This window comes from Anabrus simplex, chromosome 1, assembly GCF_040414725.1.
Source record: "Anabrus simplex isolate iqAnaSimp1 chromosome 1, ASM4041472v1, whole genome shotgun sequence".
In the NCBI taxonomy this organism is placed as follows: domain Eukaryota; kingdom Metazoa; phylum Arthropoda; class Insecta; order Orthoptera; family Tettigoniidae; genus Anabrus; species Anabrus simplex.
In genome coordinates, this window is record NC_090265.1 from 328,025,039 (window position 1) to 328,047,130 (window position 22,092).

Genomic DNA, 22,092 nt, shown 5'->3' on the forward strand with positions numbered 1-22,092 from the left:
GATGTAGTAGAAAAAATTGAGATCAGTGACATGGGTAGTTTCGGAGGCAATGAAGAATAAATTATTTTATCAACCCCGCAGGTATAAATAATTAAAGAAAGAAATTGTGAAGATACAGCGTTACATATTAAATTATCATATGCTCCAAAAATGAACTTCACATGGTAAAACGTTCGTGAAAATCAATTATATAGTTCCAGAGATATTGTTTTGTCCAGCAATGGCGAAAAGTTGCTTTGGTGGTTAGAGCCCCTTTAAGAGATTGCAGTTTGAAGATCTGTGATTTTTAAGGTAGGTGCATGTCTCTTTAGACTGTACTCTCGCTTGAGAACGGACGCCTACCCATGTGGTAGGATACTCTATACCAGACTATTATCTCATTCTTTGTTCTTTTATCCTCTTCTTCCGTCTCTTCTCCTCGGTGACTTAAAGTGGCGGTAAGTGTTCCTGTTTTTCTTTTTTCTCTCTCTCTTTGTCGTCCACTTTGTAGAGCCGAAGTCGTCTCCTTCAAAAACTGAGTTTGTGACGGTCTAACCTTTTAACGTAATGGCACTCAATCGATATCGAGATAGAGTGATGTCGGAAACTAAATCTCTGTGGATTATCCGTTAGAATGTACAGTACTCACTTGGGAGATCTCGTTGAGATTTTCCTTTAAATACAAGCTTTGGAGATGCCTAGTTGCCTATAGTTGATTATTTTTAGCGTGTGACTGTGGTTGGCTAGATGTAGTCATTGATACGTATTTTTAACACACCATTTTCTACACTTGTACGTACTGTTTTTAGATCAGGAAGACTGTATTTATCCTTTAGGACATATTATAGGATGCACGGAAGATGTGACTTCGGAAAGGGCGTCCGAGTTGTATGTAGGATATCTATTAGTGTAACGTTCCGAATGCAAGGGATTGTTGAGAAAAAGATGCGTTATTTAAAAAAAGAAAACTTCGTTTCTTCAGAATTGAAATGGCGTATGGCGTTTAGTGCCGTCAGTGTCAGAGGACATATTCAGCTCGCCAGGTGCAAGTCTTTTTATTTGACGCCCGTGCTAGCGGAATTAAGCTCAAACTGTTCAAACTGTGCTGTTGTACGCTTCCCGACTCCACCGGGAATCGAAACCGGGACCCCTGTGACCAAAGACCAGCATGCGAACCATTTAGCCATGGAGCCGCACAATTCAGTCCATTAAAGGCACTCTGAAGATCTGCAGTAAATACATCCTTTTAAACATATCACCGTAGTAACCTACGTCAGCATGAAGAATCACCGCAGTTCTTTTTCCGAATGTTTCCTGCTTTTAAGGTTTACAGTTTGTTATGGCATTAGAGTAGTTTGGTAAATACTTAATCGGATCAAATCGGAACAAAGGATAGTACCCCTAATATACTGCAATTCAACCCAGAAACAACATCCAGCACGTTGCTGCGTTCTGTAGCCGTGTTAGAGGGGTCACACCAGGCCTCTTTGCCTGCGCCTTCGTGACTGCTCATTTCGTACATGATTGTTGCTTGTGAACACTCAAGCAATGTTTTCTGCTTGAGCAATACCACACGATCATCATATCTTGAAAACAGAACGGCGTCCTCGTCACCAACTGTTTCCCCTTCTGCGTCGGTGAAGATCCCAGCAACTAAAAGTATATGTAGGCCTACCTGGTGTTTATAAATTCAAATGCGGTGTGTGTGACGAATTCTACATTGGACAAACCTGTCGGAATTTCAAAACTTGGTTGCGCAGAACACATCCGAACACTCGAACTGGAATCTGCTTTTGCTCATCATTTACTACACCTCTGATAAGCAGATATCAACACAAACCTGAAAAATTTCCACATCAGCCCTTAATACAATATGAAACATACACATCCAATACCTCAAATGCCGACATTCACAATGAAGGGCATAATTAAGATCGCATCGCTATACGACCACATTAGATATCCAGAGGAGATAAGGAAACGATGATAATGCTCAATTTCTCATTAGGTTAGCTGTGAATAAAGGATCTTGAAGACGATTTTTTTTTTTGCTAGGGGCTTTACGTCGCGCCGACACAGATAGGTCTTATGGCGACGATGGGATAGGAAAGGCCTAGGAGTTGGAAGGAAGCAGCCGTGGCCTTAATTAAGGTACACCGGGCGAGTTGGCCGTGCGCGTAGAGGCGCGCGGCTGTGAGCTTGCATCCGGGAGATAGTAGGTTCGAATGCCACTATCGGCAGCCCTGAAGATGGTTTTCCGTGGTTTCCCATTTTCACACCAGGCAAATGCTGGGGCTGTACCTTAATTAAGGCCACGGCCGCTTCCTTCCACCTCCTAGGCCTTTCCCATCCCATCGTCGCCATAAGACCTATCTGTGTCGGTGCGACGTAAAGCCCCTAGCAAAAAAAAAAAAATCGTCTTCAAGATCCTTTATTCACAGCTAACCTAATGAGAAATTGAGCATTATCATCGTTTCCTTATCTCCTCTGGATATCTAATGTGGTCGTATAGCGATGCGATCTTAATTATGCCCTTCATTGTGAATGTCGGCATTTGAGGCACGGCCAACTCGCCCGGTCTCTTGAAGACGAGATGCATAGACTAAACAATGAAAGACATCAAGCACTTTAATGTTTGTGTTTGTGTTTCTCTAACACGTGGATTTTCAGTTCAAACTGTGCTCTTGTACATCAGTTGAACATTTTACTGGGCTCCAGTTCATTACTTTTGGAGAAAGTGGTATGTTCCGAGCTGTCAGTGGAGAGATGGCGTGGAAGGACATCAGTAGACGAATAAGTTTGGATGGTGTCTTTAAAAATAGGAAAGATCACAATATGAAGTTAAAGTTGGAATTCAAGAGGACAAATTGGGGCAAATATTCGTTTATAGGTAGGGGAGTTAGGAATTGGAATAACTTACCAAGGGAGATGTTCAATAAATTTCCAATTTCTTTGCAATCATTTAAGAAAAGGCTAGGAAAACAACAGATAGGGAATCTGCCACCTGGGCGACTGCCCTAAATCCAGATCAGTAGTAGTGATTGATAGTAGTGACGCGATGCCGCAGGCCACAATCTTACAGATAGGACTTCTATGATGGGATACGGAATCGGGGAGAATATTGTTTTTGAAGATACTCTCGTATGGTATAAATAACCTTTTATACCATTTCTATAATGATCTCGCTGATTTAGCTCGTACTGTTGGAAATACACAGCCGCTTTCTAAACTTGAAGGACTTCAATCAAGTTTAGAAAAGGAACGATTTGTCGCTCTTGAATACGGGTATGATCTTACATGATTGTATTAATTAGATAAATTTTGGTTGAAATGAAAAATAATAAACATAAAAATGTGTTGTTGCTGAGGGATATGCCATATTATTATTATTATTATTATTATTATTATTATTATTATACAACGAGAAGTGGATTTCTTTTGTTGAAAAGGAACACACATGTCTGAATATTAAGAACATTATTCCTAGTCTTATCCGTACATTACGAGGCTTGTTATTACCTACTACATTCTGCCATTCTGGCTGCTGTGAATTTTGTTCTATTCAGTGAAATGTATCTTTGAGGACTATCATATTTCGTAAAAGTCACAGTAAAGTACGCGTTTTATCCAAGGATGTTCGTTAAAAGATGTTATTAAAGCTGGGTGTGGTCGGACGATGTGCGTGCATCTGTTGCCAATTAAGCCCACCCTTCGCTAATGAATTAACATACATCGTGATGAACATCATTAAGTCTACTGCTGCGGAGCCTCTCTCGTTTAGCTTAAGTAAAGCGCAGGATTATAGGAATCGTGCCTTCTGTTGTGTCACGGTTTACACAGATGTTTCATATTGCAAAGCAATTGGTAACATTCCTTACTTTATGTTTACCCTTGTACTATGAGAGGACAGTTTTGTTGGTAGTTTGTAATTGAATATGTATCATTAATTAATCTTTAGTGAGGAGAGTTCAGCAACTCTTGATATGAAGACAGATATATAATGGCCCACTTGAATATTAGAATGAATGAATGAATGAATGAATGGAATATGGCTAAGTTACTGTACTCCTTAGAGTACTTACCCTAGTATAAAGGATTGGTGTTCGACACTATGGCTAAATGGTGACGTGCTGCCCATTGGTCACAGGGATGCCGGGTTCGATTCCCGGCGGGGTCGGGAATTTTAACCGTCATTGGTTAATTTCACTGACACGGGGGCTGGGTGTTTGTGTCGTCTTCATAATAATTTCATCCTCATCATGACACGCAGGTCGCCTACGGGCCTCGAATCAAAAGACCTGCACCTGGCGAGCCGAACCTGTCCTCGGACACTCCCGACACTAAAAGCCATACGCTTTTTTTTATTTAATTTAATTTCATTACAGGACAGGTCATTTCAGTAATAAGTAATAGTTATTAAATGGCATAAAGACTGTATTTCAGGGTACTAAGGGGACAGTCTGGACAGTCAGTACAGATCTTCGTGACATTTTCTAAATAATAGAAAATCTATTCCCAAAACCTGTCGAGCATTTTTAATGGTCCGTGAGAAATATGTTATTTTGTAAATATTCATTTTTCGTTAAGTTCCAGTGCAATTTTAGTTAAAATTTGGAGTTCAGTAGATAATATATCTTCAAAAAATACTGTGCATTGATTTTTCTGTACCTAAGTTGTATTCAGAGACACTGTTTTTAAAAGTATGATTTTTGTACTATAATTTAATATATAAGCGGGATGTGTCAATTGTTGTATGTTTGTGTGGTAGTTGGTAGCTTGAGTATGAAGAGGATTGTATTGAGACAAACACGAAAACCTAGTCCCCGAGTCAGAGGAATTAAACGATGTTAAAATCCCCAACTCGGCCGAAATTGAGACCAGGACCCTCCAGACCGAAAGCCTCGACGCTGACCATTCAGCCAAGCAGTCGCACTGATATTATCTCCGTTATAAGTTGTTATGCATTCCAGCGTTTAGTCTGTCTATATTTTGTTATGTAGTTCCCATTTTTGTAGTTTGGGTCAGGTATGTTGTGGAGAATCTTTCTCTCTTTTTCCCTAACTTAGTGAGAGCACGTTATTTGTATTATTATTGTAAAAGGTGTACTCGAAGTTCGTAATTGTAATTTTTATTTCAACGGGAAATACAGCTCTTTACCTTCAATCACGTTTTTTTTTTTTTTTTTTTTTTTTTAATCTTGCAGCATTTGCAGCAGAAACCACTAGTAAGTTTGTAAACCATTTGTTAGAATGATTATTACTGCGTTTACTCTGCTTTGTATATATTTCTAGATAACGTTATTCTTAGACGAGGTGGGATGACTGGGTAAGGGTGGGGGGTGGAGGGAGAAGAAAGACTATATAGCCTATACGATGAGTCACAATGACCACCTCATAGTTGATTTTAGCTGCCTGATTACCTCAGATTGAGGTGTACATAAGGTGCATACAACACGGATCAACATAGAAAAAGGGAAGTTAATAGTAAATCAACGGACCTGGAAGCTTCAACTTTTTTTTTTTTTTGGCTAGTTGCTTTACGTCGCACCGGCACAGATAGGTCTTATGGCGACGATGGGACAGGAAAGGGCTAGGAGTGGGAAGGAAGCGGCCGTGGCCTTAATTAACGTACAGCCCCCGCATTTGCCTGGTGTGAAAATGGGAAACCACGGAAAACCATTTTCAGGGCTGCCGACAGTGGGGTTCGAATCTACTATCTCCCGAATACTGGATACTGGCCGCACTTAAACGATTGCAGCTATCGAGCTCGGTAGCTTCAACTTTAGTCTTCAGCATAGGCAAGTGGAATTTTGTAATGAGAGGAGACAACATGTATGAACGAAGAGCTATTAAGGGCTCATGACGGGTTTTCTTAAGTCTCCTCCGGTCTCCACAGACCGCTGTATCACATGGCGTATTCAAGTACACGCAGCATATTTACAAGAAAACTAGAGTATTGTAACATTATTCTATAATCTCATACAAGAAGTTACGTAATTGAATATCTGTTTGCAATGACGATATTCTGGTTGTTATTTGTGTGAAAATGACTGGTAATTAGTTACTTTGTCAGAAATTGCGAGAATTAATCTAATTCATGTGATCTATAGACATTCAGAATAAATTTATAATCATGGATATTCTCCCCTTTTTAACGTTCCAAGTTCATCTAGCAAACAGCTATTTATGATGTCCTCTCTTCTACCGATTTTCAATTTTAGGCGATGGAGCTGACCTTAGTGGCTCAGTCGATTAGTTGTTCTTCTGTTCCGAAGATAGCGTTTCGATCTCAGCTGCGACTGGTGGGATGTTCAACTCAAGTTCAGTGTCATTGTTATTTAAATGATTCCCTCGGGGCAGAATTCCGACACCCTGACGTCTCATGAAACCTAGAGCTACTGAGGGGACATAATTGATGTTATTATTTTCATTAATAATAATAATAATAATAATAATAATAATAATAATAATAATAATAATAATAATAATAATAATAATAATAATAATGTAGACCACGGGTGTCAAACCTTATCCACCATAATCGCAGTGCCCGTGCTAGAAATACCTGTGCACGCGGGATCAAGTCTCTTCTCCTTAGTCGGCTCGTACTTCCTCACGTTGCTGAAGTCTTTACCTTTCACTCCTCCAAGGACCTCCATGCCATGTTGCTTTATTGCATCTTCAAGCTAATTTAGCTAAAGGGCTTGTGACAAAAACTGAACTGAAAGTTCAGTAGCCTATTATGACTACGTTGTACATCCCTGCGTTCTTGTTTGTTTGGCCATCAGTTTCGTTGTCTAATCTTCCATCTGCCGACAGGGAAAGAACACCTTTTTTTCGTGATCGCCGATTAGTTATTTTGCTAGAGATGTTGTGGGTTAGGGGTTACGATGGTAACTCCCCAGTGGGAAGACTAAGGTTCGATTTCCGACAGAAGAATGTTTGTCTTGTTTTCTATTTTCAAGGTGGTATTTGAAGGTGTTCAAATATGCCAGCCTCGTGTCATTAGATTTACCAGTATGTTAAAGAACTTTTTCGGGATAAAATTCAGGTGTCATTAAAATTTTAAATATCCGGACTAGTTGGCCGTGCGGTTAGAGGCGCGCAGCTGTGAGCTTGCATCCGCGAAATTGTGGGTTCTAACCCCACTCTCGGCAGTCCTGAAGATTGTTTTCTGTAGTTTCCCATTTTCACACCAGGCAAATGCTGAGGCTGTACCTTAATTAAGGCGACGACCGCTTCCTTCACACTCTTAGGCCTTTCCCATCCCATCGTCACCATAAAACCTATCTGTTTTGGTGTGACGTAAAAAATTGTAAACAAAAAATTAAATGTAGTTAGTGAGCTCAATGAAAGACTGGTGTGAGACGTTTGGTACAGTAGCAGATCGTCGTCGTCTTCAGAGTGTAACTTTAGAAATCATGGATCCTTAACATCCACAGACAGCCTCACTGGCCGCTGAGACGAAAGGAATAGGCCTACATTGCGGCGTGCAAGGAAGCAGCTCAAGCGTCAAATCTTAATGATTGTAAACTCACACATCCCTGTGACAGAACTTACATGAGTAGCAGAGAGGATGCGGTTTTACGAGAACTGAGTTACGAGTACTGGTCTAGACAGACAATCACATTCTTAAATGCGGACACCTTTTCAAACATAGCTGTTTATTTAAACTTATCAGTCGCTGTAGGATACCAGACATGGAGAGAAATCAACTGTGGAACTACTCCTGGCTGGTCTGGCTCATGTCTAATCATTTATTTGTAGAAGTGCAGTCGCCATGTGGCCATCGTGCATTCCTGAAGCTGTGAGGCATGTGGCCGAACACGCTTTCGTCCCTTTAAATGGTTTTCTCTTCTCACTCTGGGTTGTGATGTTCAGCCGTAGGACGTACGAGTAGGGTGTAGGGAGTGCATTTTCATAAATCTTACTCGGACTTATTGGTAATAATACTATTGGTTGGAGAGAGAGCGATAACTTAAAAGGATTGCGATAGTTACAATAAATAAATAGGAAAGACTGTTTGAAAGTAGGAAGCCTTTGCCCAATCTAAGACAAGGGAAGAATAGAGTACGCGTTCTTTAAAAAGGCTGTTATTTTAAAGCTGTGGCTTTCACGCCGAATACTTACCTCGGCATCAAGTGGAATAGAGTGGTTAGCCCTATGGCTGGCCGCCTTTGATGCAGACATTCACCTGGGGATCATTTTGGTGTAAGCTGAGTGAACCTCCGGGCCATGTACCGTTCCAGAAGTGGAAATTTCATGTCTTCCTGACGAGAAAGCGAACCACTACCTTTCAGGTGAACCGAGCACACCTCAACCGCCTCGGCTAGGCAGCACCTTTTTTAGATGCACACTCAGTAAAATTTGCTGAGTTGAAGTTTTCCACTAATATTACTTATGGCATGTTGTGATTCTGCGTTTGGAAGATTTTCTTGAACACTCCCGAGTCTTAATGTGAACGAAAGTTGAACTTGCAACGTTCATGTTTTCGAAAAATGTTGAACGATACGAAACGTACGTGTATACGTGTTTCTTGCAGAGCCATGCAAGTTATGAAACTGGGTAGACTCCGGACAAATTTCCAGGTAATTAAATTGAATGTCTTTATTTTCCGTCTCGGTATCCATTACTTCCCCTGGGAAACTACATATCTAAATCTTATATTGATAGAGAAAGGCAGATTTTTTTTATCGCTAATAGTACATCCTAGGCTCTATAGGGATTTGGTACAGTTTATCTGCCAAACATTGACAGAAACATGTTTTATAATATTAAAAAGACAAGACTACAATATTACCATTAATAATTTTCGGCAAATAGTCGGTGAAAATTTGGTAGAGCAGCTGTGTAAATAAGAAATACAAATTCATTTTCATGAACTACCTTATTCGAATTGCGCATTCTTGATCAAGAACAGATGCTTGCGTAGGATCACCTGAACGTCTTCCAGCTAGGGAAAAGAAGACTGCTTAACGTAATACTATTCGGAATGTTTAAGGTAAAACTATTCAGCCGGGCTGAGTGGCTCAGACGGTCAAGGCGCTGGCCTTCTGATCCCAACTTGGCAGGTTCGAATCTGGCTCAGTCCGGTGGTATTTGGTGGTGCTCAAATACGTCAGCCTCGTGTCGGTAGATTTGCTGGCACGTAAAAGAACTCCTGCGGGAGTAAATTTCGGCACCTCGGCGCCTCCGGAAACCGTAAAAGAGTAGTTAGTGGGACGTAAAACAAATAGCATTATTATTATTATTATTATTATTATTATTATTTTAAAACTATTCAGAACGTAGGGACCCCGTGCTCTGTCTGCTCACGGCAACCATCATATCGTGATTGGTATGCGGAATTGTATAACTTTCCCCTGCTTCGACTTTCTCTCTCCGTATTTTGTGTGTGTGTGTTTTTTAAATTTTTTAGCGAGTAATGTTAATAATTGAATTACATTTCTGACTTGTCACAACTCGTGTTGTATGTTGTGTGTGATGTGTATTATTATACGTATACCATGTATCGTTTATGAGAATCAGGGACTGTCCCTCTTTTATTGACCCCTATTTCTCAATTTATTCGTATCGCCCAACGTACTCACGTGTAGTAATTCAGAGAATGAAGCTCATTAGCAAAAATCGAACTCTTTTCTCGACGACTTGATAGGAGTTTCTTTTGTTGGTCATTAAGGGAGTGTTGGCGCAGCGAAGCTGGTTCAATCCCGGCAGAGGTGATAGAAATTTTGAACGACGGACAAAATTAAATTCGACACTCCATTTCGTACGATGTCGGCATGTAGAAGATGGCTGGGGACACGTTTTGTGTTTACCCGACATAACTACCTAAAACAGCCATAGTTTACCCAATATAGTTGTGGTTTCTCTGCAATCTGGTAAAGTAAAGTTGAACGTTGAAACCATCAGACAGGCAGGCAGCCTAAATTGTATCAAATAAAATGTCTGCACGTGGTTGTTAAAATAATAATAATATGCATTGATCCTTAATACTACGAATGGTTATCGTCTTGGCCTCCGGTCCTCGGAGCCGTGGGTTCTATTCCAGGCTCTCTTTCATAAACTGTTAATTTCCTTCGCTCGTAGACGGGATGTTTGTGCTGTCCCCAACATTCCCGCAGTTCACTCACCACATAAAACACTATCCTTCATCACAACAAATACGTATTGTTCTATACACATCAGATGCTGCCCGCGCTCGTTAGAGGTCGTGGTGTGGTGGTGGTCATTGTTGTTTTAAAAGGAAGTACAACTGGACAACCGTCCTTACGTAAAACTAATCAGAAGAAAAGTGGAAGAGGTCTGACACTTCGAAGAAAGTGTCACCAAAAGTGTGAAAATGACTCCCTGTGTCTTACAAAATTAATACCATCGGGGTTGGAAAAGAATAAGAGTTGACCAAGAGAGGTCAGATAGGGGATACGGAGAAGCCTGACACAAGTATGTAGAAGCAATGCCAGACTTAGCTGGGTGACCCGCGGTTGGCAGCCCGCGCTCCAAAGATGAAAGTCCCGGTCCACTTTTAGTCGCCTTTTACCGTCCTCGTAAAAAGAGAGAGTGTCTGCACCACGCTAGCAATAGCCACACGAAATTATTATTATTATTATTATTATTATTATTATTATTATTATTATTATTATTATTATTATTATTATAACCGATTGTCGGTTTAGAAATGAAATCCATTTAATAAAGCCCCCCGTCGTGATGTAATTGCGTGAGGAAGTAAAACATTGGGTCTAGCTTTCCTTATAGGAAGATCCTAATGTATAAATGAGCTCATGAAGTTGATGAAATCGGATCTGAACATCTATGGACAGTTATTTTGATTGATTTATTGTGCTTTCGCTACCCCTTCCTCTCTTGAAGTGGTGAAAGCAAGTAAGCTCGGGGTTTTACAAGATTCTGTTGGTAAGAAGCGATTATGCCTCTCCCAATAATTATAAAACAGATACCTCTTCACTCTCTAAGGACATTTTACACATATGCCAGTTCACCTTACCTAAGAGTTTGCATGACAATTTGCACTGGGCTGTAATGTAGTTTGTGATCTGAGAAACATTTGGCATTACTTTCAGTTACTTTTGACAGTCTTCTCTTTTCATCTTGTGTTTTACTTTAATTTGATTTATTCTTATTCATTCTGATAAAACATTCGAGAGCTAGTGTGCCCTAAATTTTCCCACTATCGAATCTTTTTCCTTCTCTTTTTTTTCCAATATCCCTACTTTTTATGTTGTTAACTTGTTCACAATATAAGAGCTGTTAAGTATAAGGAAGTGTCTAATGGAAATTATCATTTTATGTTGCAGGTTCTATCATGTTCCATGTTCGAAGACGGCCGGCTGACTACCATCCTCGTAAACGGAAGAAGAAACCGCTACAGAAGTGGAATAAAGCTAGTGAACTTATGGAGTATCGATATGAGGATGGCTACGATCGACTGCCGTATTTCCTCGAGCTCAATCCAGGTACAGTATTATTGCATTGTCATTCCCAAAAGAGCATCGAAGACATAATGATAATTGATCAACTTCCTTTCAGTCCTGTGATGATCAAAGCATGCTTCTAGTCTTCTGCAGCAATTATAGGTCACCTTCATTGTAGTTCCGAATCTCGCGTGTAAGACATTTGCGGAATATCACGAAGTGAAACTACTAAGTTATTTACAGTTTTTGAGAATAAACTTTTCCAGATCTCTCGTAAATACTTTTTTTTATTGAAGAAGGTTTTTCAAAAACATTAATATTCATGCAAACAAAGTGGTGCAGTATAAGGACTTGTGTGCAGTCTTGGTGGATGTTTGTACTGCCTAACTTATTCAGATACACACTGCTCTTTAGCACACATTATTAAAGGTTGGTATCCCCCGAAATATGCTATTTATATTCTTTTTTGTATTCTTTCATACACCGAGCTAGTTGCCGAGGCGGTTCGGATAGTAGTGTTGGTTACTGAATGCATGATTCGAAGCAGTGTATCGATTCACTCAAGCGTCCGAGTGAACCGATTCACAGGAACGGCGAGCTCACGGCACACGATTCATCTTACTCCCAGCGGACAGTGCTGAGTGGTGCACTCACTGGACGTTGATGGGGAACCGAGCTTCCGCTGCAGCGAGACAGTGAATCATGGCACATCGAAAGAATCGTGAACGAGCGCAGCTCACTGAGACACAAGGTACACACGGCTCCTTATCGGCTCACTGGAGACGCGGAGAGACGAGCTTCCGCTGCAGCGAGACATACAGTGAGCCATAGCACACCGAAAGAATCGTGAACGAGCACGGCTCATTGAGACATAGGATACACACGGCTCCTTATCGGCACACTGGACAGTGGACACTGGCGGATAGCCGGGCTTCCTCTGAAGCAATACATACAGTGCCATGGTACTCTGAAAGAATCGTACGCTAAATGGACTCCCGAGCTCAGCTCATTTGAAAATAATATCCACTTGCATTCACTGTTCTCTTCTTACAGGGAGGTTTAAATAATAGATGAATTATTTTTCAGTGTTAAAAAGGTAGTCAAAACATAATTATAAAGTAGCTAGTAAGTAGGTAGGCTATTAGGTTATACTATTTATTAGTTTAATGAATCTTAGTATTATAACTTAGTTGAAATTTGACAATTAATTAAACTCGACTCTAGCCTGCCCTATGACTATGAGTCATGCTCATGACCACTCAAAACTACCTGTTTTATATTGGGAAGAACGGCTCAGTATTGTCTCAGTTCGTATGTCACATCGTTGCACAAGACTTCAATAATATGTGGATAGTAAGTGAGCCGACTGGCGCAATAACTTAACCAACAGTATGTTGAATTAGAAAACCAGTGGGCTACTGTACATCTCGGGTAGCCTATACAAAATATGACGATTAAAAAAAATCCTCTGCTGATAGAAAAATACAGTACATATTTTCAAAAATGACTTAGCGAGTTGGACGTACTGTTAGTATCACGTAGCTATGCGCCTGCATTTGGGGGATGGTGGGTTCGAATCCCACCGGCGGCAGCCGTTAAGATGGTTTTCCGTGTAGTTTCCCCATTTTTACACCAGGAAATCCTGGGACTGTAACTTAATTAAGGCCATGGCTGCTACCTTCCTAACCCAGGACCTTTCCCATCCTGCGTCGCCGGAAACCTTCGATGTATTATAGTGACTAGCATTTTTTTTCTAAGAAAGGAGTTCATAGTATGAAGACGAGATGGCAGCAGCGAACAATGAATGCTGTTGCTGCTGTCTTACAATTACATACCTCTCAGATGCAGTAGGAGCGGTGACTCCAATGTGCCGTGAATCGGATCACTGTATCGATTCAATAACGTGAACGGAATCAAATGAAACGATTCAGTAAAATGTGTCGAATGTCCCATCACTATCGGATAGTGTAGCCGTGAGCTTGCGTTCGGGAGATGGTGGGTTCTAATCCTGCCGCCGGCAGTCCTAAAGATGTCTTCCGTGGTTTCCCATTTTCAGATTAACCAAGTGGTGAGGCTGTATCTTAATTTTGGTCCCGACCGCTTGCTTCACAATCCTAGCCCTGTGTCTTCTTTGCGTCGCCGGAAACCTTCGATGTGTTATTGCGACGTTAAATCACCAGCACATTAAAACACGTTCTTATTCCAGTATTAGATATCTTATCATAAAAGGTGGTTCAAGATGAAGTTTACAGGAAGACTTATGCCACTGATATTTCTTTGTAATCCATAGTAAAGTATGCTCCAGAACAAATAGTACTGAAATTACAAACGTTCTCTGAACATCAAACATTAGTGTATGTCACCAGAAACCTGCTACTGCAACGACAGTGGATTCAGCAAGAGGTAGTCACTTGCCCTTCTGCAACAACACTTTACACATCGCTTCTTTGCTCGTGGAATCCCCCAGATGCTTACATATAGGGCAAGCTGAAAGAATCCGCTTTCCCGAAGACACAGTAGTTTTATGTGTCGTTGCGGGAACCTGTGTTCATGACCATTTTCGACACATGGTGTACTGACGTAGTTAGATACGTGTTGCCGTTGTCACCGTGCTTGTTAGAATGATGCATCTTTTTTCAGTACTGTTTGTTTTGCCACGTGCTGAACGCTGTTTCTGATGTTGACCATTGGAATATAGAATGCCTTTACGCTACTGCTCGTGGTTGGTTTCCCTAATGTCTACTGCAGTACTAGGGGAGGAAAAATGGATTTGAGGAGGTCGGATAGCTCAGACAGAAGAGAGGTACTTGGCATAACTTAGTAGAAACAATGCCATACTTAATCAGGCACCATAGCTGCCATATTAAGCCTCTCGAGTTGTTAGCCTCTTGAGGGAAGACTCTTACTATTTGATGATGATTATTGTTTTAAGATGAAGTATATCTGGGCAACCATCCTCACTCACTGTCTGTAGAGCCACTTTATTTTAATGCCTGTAAGTTACTCAGGGTCCAAGATATAGTCTGAGAGTATGCTTAACGAGTGTTATATGTACCTATACTAAAATGAAATAGAATGCATAATCTCCTGAAATCTTTAAATTCCAGTTGATCACTTGAATAAAATCTTCAACATTTATTTGAATTGGTTTCATTATTTTCTTCTTTACATGTACATAGGTACCTGTTTTGCATTCAAACAAACATAGAACTTTATAGGAAGTTTATGTATCTGTAAGGTCAATATATTTAGATTTCTTTTTGCGTGTAATTAATCAAGAGGTCATTCATATTAATATTATTTTGCTCGACTGGGCATAATTGTTCTGGTGGGAACATAAGGAAGGTTAGCCGACAAGGGTTGCTGAACTGTTAGTGTTTGTAATAGTAAATGGACAACACTTTTCTTGCTTACTTTGTTGCAGATGGTACGGACATTGTTAATGGAACACCTAAGCGTCACCGCCTGCATCCAAACGTAACAGAAGTGGGCAGTGAACGACCTGTAACTCAGCATGGGCATCAGTCGCAGTCGTTACAGCTCTTTGGGCCCAATGTGCAGCCTCGTCACTGTGTTATTGCCCACACTGAGGGCATTGTTACCGTCACACCCTGTAGTCGAGATGCGGAGACGTACGTTGGTGGTCAGCGGATTTATGAGACCACTATCCTACAGGTAATTCACTATATTACTTTGAACTTTGTTATTATACTGGGTGCTATGTACATTCTCTACGTGTTTGGAGAAAACCATTCTTTTTGTATAAATTCCTTCATATTTGACTACATTCTGGAGAATGCATTTCAGTTTCACGTATAAGGGTAAGTCAAAAATAAGTTTCCCTGTTTTACTGCTCAGAAACAAAGGAGCATAGATTGCTCCAGATTACATATACAATATTTTGTAGTCACAGCAATAGATGAAGCACAGGTACACCAGGCTTCTCAGTCCTAAAAACCAACATTAGGCCCCAATGTGGCAGCAGGTTCATCAGTTGGAATACCACATCTTTCCAAGACACTGGCTAGTACGCTGTTGAAACGCCACTGCAAGCCTCCTTTGTAGAACAATGCAGTTGTAGTGCACTAGGAGAATTAATTATCCCCACTTACAAAAAGCAATTATTTCAAAATGGCTGAGGTACTGAATGAGTGGTTCCGGAAGGAAATGCACACAGTCATCCATTTTCAGCAGAAAATACCACGTAGCCTGCCAACATTCATAGGAAGTTTGTGCATGTTAATGGAGATAAAGTAATGTCTGTCTGGATAAGTTTGGAATTATATCATCAATTTAAAAGGTCAAATCACCATACAAGATGAAGTGCAAAGTGGCTGTCTTCCATCATCAGATGTATTTGTTGATGCCATTGATGAAATGGTATGGGAGAACAAATGTGTAATGCTGAATCAGTTGGGAGTTGTTCAATGAACAGGATGTCATTTTCTATCATAAAGGAAAGGAGACAACTTATGTTACACCTTGAAAAATGCTAGAATAATTTTTATGATCATCATAAGTTATGAATTTCATTATGGTCCATACTGACAGCTGATCAGTATCAAGGGGTAGAGACAAAACTTTTACCATTATAAAAAAAAAAAAGATCCTACAACTAAAATTCAAAAGAAAAAAACAATTACTTAAAAGTCTAACTTTTCTCTTAAATGACAAAGAAACCAATGAACTAATCAATATGAATCCAGGACTCCCCAAAGCTAGAGAACAACCCCAAATCCACAAAGCTGACGTCTCCATGAAGCCTATCATTAATTATAGACTGAGCCCCTATATAAAACCTTAAAACCTCACAGTACATACAACAGTTTTTAAAGAAAAATTACAAGTTTCTGGCCAACAAATCCATTAAAAACACAATAAAATTAGTTGAAAATCTTAAAACCATACAATCCACTCTTTTGATATTAAAAACATGTATCCAAGTATTTTTATAAAAGAAACCATAGATATAGTATACAATAATTTAAGAAAGTATAGCACATTTTCCATGCAAGAAATTCAGAAATTTATGTCCATTCTGAAATTGGTTCTGAATAACAACTACTTCAGTTTTAATAATGTCATTTAACAACAGAATGGTTTGGCCATGGGATCGCCAGTCTCAGGGATATTGGCAGAAATTTACTTAGATCATTTAGAATACACAAAGATCTTAAACAAACCATATTCAATAATATCTGCTACTGGGCTCGCTGTGTAGATGATGTTCTGGCTATATTAAATCAAGACCTTGGAAATGCGTCCAATACCTTATCCAGTTTATACGCCCTTGATCCACATATCAATTTTATACTGGAATCTGAATCCCAACAGATTCTAAATTATTTAGATTTAAGTATTACTAGACATCCCAACCGACTATCTTATCGTATCTTTAGAAAACCATCTCAAACAGTTAGTACAATCGAAAATGATTCTCTTCATCCCCAATCCCATAAAAAAAGCAGCATACTATAGTATGGTAAATAGAGCATTCACTATCTCCTTATCCAAAAGAGACCTTCAAGGTGAACTAAATGTTATACGAACAATAGCTCAATCAAACGAGTATAAATGTACAATTTTTCAATAAAATCATCATCACAACTCAAAGACGTCAAATTTCTACTTTAAACAGAGAATCAGTAGACAAGAAAACATATTCCTCCTTTACTTTCAATAATATAAGCATATACCAAATTACAGTGACGTGAGATGAACAAATTCATTACCCCAGCTGCAAAAAATGTTTTTTAAATATATATATAACAATTGAAGTAATTTGAACAATCTTACCTGCAGTTACACTCATTTTTATTGCTCTATCATCTCTCCAGCTTCTTTACCTTCTTGATGAATCTATAGATCCACTTAATACAGTAAAAACTGTTGGACATCAATGATATTGAAGCCCACTACACTCTCTAATATCAACATTACCATTTTATGAACTCACTTGATAACTAAGTGGAAATATAACAAGCAAACAGTTCAAACAATTAAATAAATAAATAAATAAATAAATAAATAAATAAATAAATAAATAAATAAATAAATAAATAAATAAATAAATAAATAAATAAATAAATAAATAAATAAATAAATAAATATTAAATAAATAAATAAATAAATTAATTAATTAATTAATTAATTATAGTTTTTAAAGAACTTTTGAAATTATAACTCACATGAATGATTTTTGGAGGTGAACTCAGCTGCGTATTTGCCCAGTAGCAGGTACTCTGCAGTCGGGAAGGGGGAATCAAATCCAGTCGAGGTTTGTAATGTGAAAGAGAGTTTGGTGCACCTTGAAGAATACCTCCAAGATGATATTTTGCCAACCATTTTGGCCACTAAAGTAGCGAGCAGTAAATAACGAGATTATTAATTTCATGTTGCTTAGTGACAGAGTGGTCTGTCCTGAATCATGTCGACAACATTGACATCCTCATTTAAAGGTGAACTCCATTCTTCTCTCCTGTGTAGCAAAGTAGCGAACAGTTCTTTTAAAAATGAACCTTTCTGGCAAATGTCTTCCAGTAATGCCAAGCTTGAAAGTCTTTTTACTCCCGTTCTGTTCCTTGAGAGTAGGTTTTTATTCTTTTTAAAGCTGAGAAGGTCCTTTCCACCGACGTAGTAGACATTGGTACGGTACAAATGATCGCAATAAACTTAAAAAGTTGTGGGAAACAACAAATTAATGATTGTTCTGAAAAGAGGCTCATTAATTCAAATGGACTCTTTTCATTAAAGTCTTTGCTACTGTAGAACACTGTTAATTTGTTTCTCAACCTAATTTCATCAACATGACCAGGGTAAGAATTTAGAAGACTAGAAATTTCAGCTTGAGGGATATGGATATTTTTCTGATAAATTTCATACTTTCCTTTCTCTCCAGATATTAGTCCTAGGAAGTGCAATTTCCCATAATACTGAATACACATTTTGAGGTGACTGTCAACATTATCAAATATTTCACAGTAAATTGTTTTGTTATTAGAACTGTTTCTTTTTGTTGGCTCACCTATTTCATGTGCTGTTTCTGCATAGATGGACTCAAATTCGCCCCTAAACTAATAAATGGCGTTCCAAATTTCATCAACTTTTCTCTGGCAGAAAATGATGTTGAAACTTTTCATCTGGAGGATGTTGTAGAGAACATCAGTGAAAGCAAATATTTTGTCAAATGTCCTAAGGAGGAAACAAAATGAAATCATTCAGCATGAGGAGGTAACCTTTCACTGGAGCTAAAATTTCATCCTCAGTTTTGAGGGAATTGCGTAGCATTGAGTTAAGAACTTCACACAAATCACTTCTGTGAATGAACACGGTGCTCACTAACCTCTTTGTGTAGTTCCACCTAGTAGGTGAAACACTAGGAAGTCTTCTCTGCAAATACTCTTCCAGGAATTTAAGCCCGTTTAGTTGAACGTGAAAAGAAAGCAGCAATACCATTATGAGAGCTAAAAAATATTTTGCATTCAGACAACTTGTTCACAATATGGGACAAAACTAGATTTAAGCAGTGTGCATAGCAATGAATAAATAACGCTTGAGGATGTGTTCTTTTAATTAAAGCTTGGACTCCATTCATATGCCCGGCCATTGAAGCAGCTCCATCGTAAGACTGTGCATTTAACTTGTTATTACAGTCAAACTCAGTCGAATATTGTCTTACAATTTCTGAAATGCCTCAAGCTGTTCTGTTTTAACTGACATCACTGTATCCAACAAATCTTTCCTTTGTTTTCCCATTGTAAACATAACGCAGAACAACGGAGAGTTGTGCAGTGTTGGAAACATCAGTCACTTAAAACTGAAACAAACATGGCTTCTTTCACTTCAGATTTTATTTCTTCCAGCAACGAGTTTGCTACTGCATCAATTAAATCATTCTGATTTCTATTTGATACACCACAAAAAACTGTGGATGTCTCCAAGTGGGTTTTCAAGAGAGGGTCATATTCTGCAGTGTATTTTAACAGCATGATGTAGTTACCCCTATTAAATGAGGTTTCACATTCGTCATGCCCTTGGAAAGAAAGTGCTTGCTTACATAAAAAGCACACAACATTAACAAAACGCTTTAAGAGTTCCCTGTTTTGTTTCATCCTCTTGTTATGAAATGTTTGAGCTGGTCATCTAGTTGTGTGTCCACCCTAACTTTACCAAACGACGCTAAGAGATAAGATGTCCTGATGTGTCCTATAGACTCTTCGTGTGAGAAACAGCTGCATTGGTAAAATTTCCCAGATTAAAATACCCTGTTCGAGTCCAGTTTGAGTTTCTGTCTTTACCAAAAAGAAAGCAAGACCAACACAACAGAGCATTTCACTTTGGTGCATCCTGTCAACCAAACATATTTTTTGTACGAAGAAGCAGTGAAGTGCCTAGTGAAACCTTTTACTTTAGCCTGGCAAATCTGAAGTTGGCCTACCTTCTTTTATAAGGCTGCATTTTTCGTGGAAAGGGCTACCTGAGATGGGCCTTTCAAGAATATTTTCCACTACACACTCGCACATATTTCCAAATTGATATTCATGGCAGTGCCGACACCATCATGACTTAATCTACAGCGTCACGACGCATAATACACGTTATATTCATGAATAATGGCACAGAACTCATAAAAACTTCACCTGTAATCCATGAGGAACACTACAAAAATTCACTATATACTACCATTACAGACAACCAAATACAACATTCCTTTACTTCGTGCTTAGATCTGTGTTCATGCTGGGCAACCTAAATATTTTTCTGTGGCTATCGGAAAACATAATGTACACATGCCATCAATGAATTGCTTGACAAAACTTCAATACATGCCAAAATCCAAAAATAAATTAAATTCTTTTATATTACAATTGATTTCATAAACAGGCTCTATTTTTATTAGCAAGACAATGTGTAAGTGGCTATACTGTTAACTTGTTGATATTTTTCTTGTAGCCTCAACACTTTGAGTGTCAAGTATTAAAACTAACATGCCCTATCTAAGCTAGCTGGCCTGTCACCGTAAATTGCTGTCGGGGGAGGGTCCACAGCCCAGCCCCGCACCCAGGACAAGGAAGCTTCAAGTGCATCCAAGCGACTTTAATTTCGCTGGGGTTAGCTCTCTTTCCTGCTGGCAAGGAAACCCAGCTCGTTGGAGAAGCTGAACTGCGGTAGTGCGAGCAGATCATCAGACAGCTGTACTTGGCTTAGATATTCACAGTTTTTTAAACTTTATAAAAAGCGCTCTAAGGAATAATAAGAAAATATAAATGCAAAGTTATTTACGCCAGCAGCGCTGGGGTAGATAGGGTTCAGTGCACGCCACTGCTGAAATACTAATATTTCCAAGAAACATAACCAACAAATAGCAAATAGCTTTTAAAACAAATAATAACAATTTTTCCTATTTCTTTAATACACGTACTATCAATCAAACTAATAAATTTTCTCAATCAGGTGTCTACCAACTGCAGTGAAATAGCTGTGAAAGTACATATATATAGTACAAACAGGACGTAATTTTTCAATAAGATACATGGAACATGTCAATGCTTCAAGATACAATCATTTATCTGCCATGACTCAACACATGACAGGCTTAAAACATAATTTTAAATCAATTGACCAAGATCTAAACATAATAAAAGTGGGTAAGAAGGACACCATGCTCAACATTTTGTAAAACTGTTACATTCATTTAGAACAGTACTTTAACCCTAACCATAATATTAATGAAATAAATGAAAAATCTAATATTCTGTTTAATATAATCATTCCACAAAGTATAATGGAAAAAAGACACTAAAGTCCACCAATCAGTTCAAACCTACCTACCCACCCCTCTCCCCACTCCCACCCCCACCCGCCCCTCCTCACACATCCTCGTCTGTACAGATAGAGATACCAACTCCCAGATCAACTCAGGAACATTTGACTGCTGTAGGAGCGTCGACATAGTTTGCCATCAACCACAACTGTTTTGATGTGTCATTTAGTTTCAGTTGTGGATGTGTTGTGTTTTAAATTAAGACTGTAAATTGTGGCATACCAAAGTGTTTTATTTATTATTGGTTATATATGTATATGTCTCCCAATTGGGAACATGCATCATTTCCAAAAATATTTTTTTTGAAAAGTACACCAATGAAATAGTACGTAAACGTATTACATTGTGGTATGTTGCCTTGTTTTCTACCATTAAAAAAATATTTAATAGTGTCTTTCCGCAAGGCGAGTGAAACGGCCTCTGACGTAAGCGGCGCGCTGTGACGTCACGATCCAGTACCGCATGGAGCTCTACCAGCCGTTGTGCATCAGCCGTTGCTAAAAGCCGATTGTTTATTATTCATGATCGCGAATAACTTCGAAATGACAGAAGAAAGGTTCAAAACAGCACAGTCAGACAATCTACCATGTATAGATGTCATCATTCTTGAAAAATGAGACTTTTGTGGCCGCAGAAATTAGCGGATAACAAGCAAGTTTGTAAGTGACGTCTTTTATATACGTGCAATGTACTGTAACCCATAGTATTAGGATAACAACGAATCTGGATAGATATTGCATCACTTTCAACATTTCCTTCTAGACTGATTCCCCTATTAAAGAATAACATTACATTTTCGGGCTTTCAGCATTAGTAAAGTAAGAAATCGGATTTCAGCACTAACATAAACATATAGGTA

At 38.9% G+C, this 22,092-nt stretch overlaps 1 protein-coding gene across 1 annotated transcript in view; it reads left to right on the forward strand.

Annotated features, from left to right (window-relative positions):
- Positions 1-22,092, forward strand: part of cno (adherens junction formation factor afadin) — a 1,322,290-nt gene that overhangs the window by 1,022,947 nt on the left and 277,251 nt on the right. The window contains exons 8-9 of the mRNA XM_067134851.2: positions 11,294-11,452; positions 14,835-15,085. Of these exons, the coding sequence (XP_066990952.2) occupies positions 11,294-11,452; positions 14,835-15,085 (410 nt within the window). The remainder of the gene's footprint in view (positions 1-11,293; positions 11,453-14,834; positions 15,086-22,092) is intronic.